The sequence below is a fragment of the Alligator sinensis genome, unplaced genomic scaffold (assembly GCF_000455745.1).
Source record: "Alligator sinensis unplaced genomic scaffold, ASM45574v1 scaffold436_1, whole genome shotgun sequence".
NCBI lineage: Eukaryota > Metazoa > Chordata > Crocodylia > Alligatoridae > Alligator > Alligator sinensis.
The window spans coordinates 1,813,151-1,816,437 of NW_005842172.1; the positions used below are offsets into that span (position 1 = coordinate 1,813,151).

At 41.9% G+C, this 3,287-nt stretch overlaps 1 protein-coding gene across 3 annotated transcripts in view; it reads left to right on the forward strand.

Annotated features, from left to right (window-relative positions):
* Nucleotides 1-3,287, forward strand: part of CASD1 (CAS1 domain containing 1) — a 67,340-nt gene that overhangs the window by 40,125 nt on the left and 23,928 nt on the right. For all 3 annotated transcript variants that reach the window (XM_006025896.3, XM_025206784.1, XM_025206785.1), the window contains exon 8: nucleotides 1,887-2,101. In XM_006025896.3, the coding sequence (XP_006025958.1) occupies nucleotides 1,887-2,101 (215 nt within the window). The remainder of the gene's footprint in view (nucleotides 1-1,886; nucleotides 2,102-3,287) is intronic.

Consider the following 3,287-nt stretch of genomic DNA (forward strand, 5'->3'; position numbering starts at 1 on the left):
CCCCCAGCAAAAATAAAAGTTGGTGCCAACGGCTGCAGCCCAATTGTAAGCTTTCCATGCACTAGGAGCTATATAAGCCCCATCTCCGGCCAGGCTGAGTAAACCTGGGACTTGATAGCACCCACTCTGCTCACAGGGAGCCCAGCATCAGGCTGCAGCAGCTATCAAACCCTGTGTGTTACCCAGCTGGGTTACATGCTGGGTTTTGACAGTTCCTGGTCACATGTTCAGTTTAAGACATGATACAAATGAGCTACAAAATTATTGTACATGATATGTGGAATAACTTTGTGGCTCGTTTGGTACATTATCACGCCTTAAATTGACTTGCACATGTAGCCGGATTACTATTTAAGGCATGATTAACCTGTTAATTGTGTCAAAGGTAATGTGCGTCAAAGTTCCTGGTTTACAAATCACTGGTTCTCAGTGCTTCACAACACCGAAGAAGGCTCGGACAAGACCAGCATGGCCAAGATAATTTTGGTTTGTAGATATAGTATACCACAACTCTATCCCACCCAAGAGCTTATGTCTCCCTTATGATCTGTTGCTATGAATGAGAGATGATCTAACACTTGGAAGCAAAATCTCTTGACCTTTTTTTCTGCTTTGCTGGTCGACAGTCCAGCACAGGATGATCCTGCTTTTCATTAGCGTGTTACATTCCTATCACTGATCAGGGTTTATCTGCAGACAGACTTACCTGCAAATTGGATGAGATGCTCTTCCTGTGTTGAGTTGTTAATACCTGCCTGTCTAGAGCTGAAACAAACTGACCTATCCCTAAGTGCAATTAGAATGCTTAGGAGGTCTTTTGTTGCATCACATACCAGGGGAGAGGACCACTTTCTACCTTTTTGTGTTAATTTCAAGAGTGTTAACCTACAGTGTTACCATAATTCAGGGACTCAATCCCCTCTTCAGCCGGTTCACTCTTCATTCCAGTTCTTTTGACTCTCATGGATTCCCTATTTGGGCCAATATCCTTTCTGTTTTATCTTTCATTGAATAGTCATCACTTCAGCATGGAGGGTAGAGGAGATCCAGGGCCTCATTGATGGATAAGGTGTCTTTAGAGAGATGCTCTGAATTTAAGTAATTTTGTGTAGGGCCTTTCTAGATTCATAGTGGGGAATATAAAGCATAGTGCAGTTTCTATCCAGAGCTTATCTAGATAATCATAGCATGTCCTTACACAGTCTATAACCTAAAGTGGTTCTACTTAGAATTATTAAAGCACACTGCCATGGCTCTGGAAGCATCCATATCTTTACTGAGAAGTGTTCTGATCTTGGAGATCAGTAAGCAGCCACCTGGAACTCTGTTTGTACTTCACCTGGAATTACCTGATCTCTGAAGCTTCAGGATTAGATGCTGCAGTCAGCAAAGTGGTGCTTGAATTGCTGGCCTCTGAGATGCTACCTCTACTGCTATGGAATATGCACGTGGAATGATATGGAGTTGTTTGCAATTTGTCCTCTTCGTTAACATTTTGCAACCCATGCTTTTATCTTCTCTGACTCTCTTGTATGCCTGGAAATCCAAAGTTGAAAGGGAACTGAGAGTTTGTCAGTATGCTCCACCTTTTTAGCCCTCTGTACGAATTGCAAGGACTCAGGGCGCATGTATACCATACGGACACTACTAGTTAAGTTTTCAAACTCAAGTGCATTAATGCCATTAGTGGATTCTGTATGTTGACAATGCATTAAAAAAAACTCCCAGCTACAGTAAGGTAAGTAAGCTTTCATTTCATTGTCTCATGCTGCACTTATCTGTTGTCATCTTTTGACAATAGAAGAATTTAGGGTGAACTTAGCCTGTGAAATTTTGAGTTCTTATTTTTGGTTTATTAATAAAAGCTTAATTTCTTTTAAATTCAGATCCTGTCTATGAAGATCTGTTGAGTGAGAGTAGAAAAATGATCACTAACAAGAAAATAGACGCTTTCAATGAAGTGGCAGTCCGTATTCTGAACAGCAGCTCCAGAAATTCCAAAGCTAAAGTTAAAATGTTCAGTGTATCAAAACTGATAGCACAAGAAACTATCATGAAGTCTTCAGATGGCCTGCATCTTCCCGAATCAAGCAGAGAAATGGTGAGTATTTATATGGCTAATTAACACAATAGAAGACCAATAATGAAACAAAATTTTAATTGAATGTGTGTACTCTGCAAGGCAGATTATATGAACTTTTTGCTGGATTATCATAATATTAAACATTACTTGCAAGAGTTTCCAGGAAATCTTTTACAGTATTCCAGCAGATGGAATGACATCTAAATACCCAAGGTGTTATGTATGGTGGGAAAGGGTGTAAATACCTATTCAAAAATGCTATCTAGTCCTGTGAGTTAAAACACAGAGCTATAAATGTTGTGCTTTACTCTGCATGAGTGAACTATGATCATAGTAGTTCAGATTGCTCCTCTCGGGTAAATCCTAAAACTAACTTCTTGTGGATCAGCCTTCAAGTAGTTATTCTATTAAGAATAAGCGAGTGAACCACCCAGATCATTCCTTTGTTGTTGGGCTGACATTGCAGACTTTTCCCTCACCTGTCCCCCATCCAATTTCAGTGGGTGTGTCTACATGTTCATTAATGCGCTTTTGCTAATGCACATTAGAGTTAGTATCCCCATTCTGAGGTAGTAGAAAAAGGTACACATTAACATATTTTAATGCACATTAGAAAAAGTGGCTTTTTTTGTAATGCTTTAATGCACATTCAAATAGGCTAATATGGATTAATCTCTGTAGATGTGCCCACTGGCTACTGTTTTGTGCTTTCTCTTGTCTGACTCAGCCCTGAATTCAGGACTTGCTTACTTCCCCTCTTTATGGGGTTTTGTTGTCCTTCAGCTCTCAAATGAAATGAACAGTATTCCAAACTATGCTGGCTCTCGATACCATCTTTTCTTTTCCACTTGTTTTCTTTTACATTTCCACTTAAGGATGCACTGATAAAGATTTTTTATGGCCGATTATTAACCAGCCATATTAGCCAATACCAATCCAATAGCCAGTATGCAGCCTGGTAGTTTCGAGAGCAGTGTCTGGCCGGTAAGTCTGTGATGGAGGGAAGGGGCATTGCATGGGGCAGATGGAGGCCCCCACGGTGAGGGTGGGAGGTGGGGCAGGGGTAGGTGCTGGGACGGGGTGCTGAGGCGTGGCGCGGGATGGAGCTGCAGGTGGCTTGTCCAGGGGCCACAGGGGATTGGAGAGAGGGCACAGCTCCTGCCACTGCGCGTGCCCCTGGGGGAGGCATGGGGGGCATGTCCCC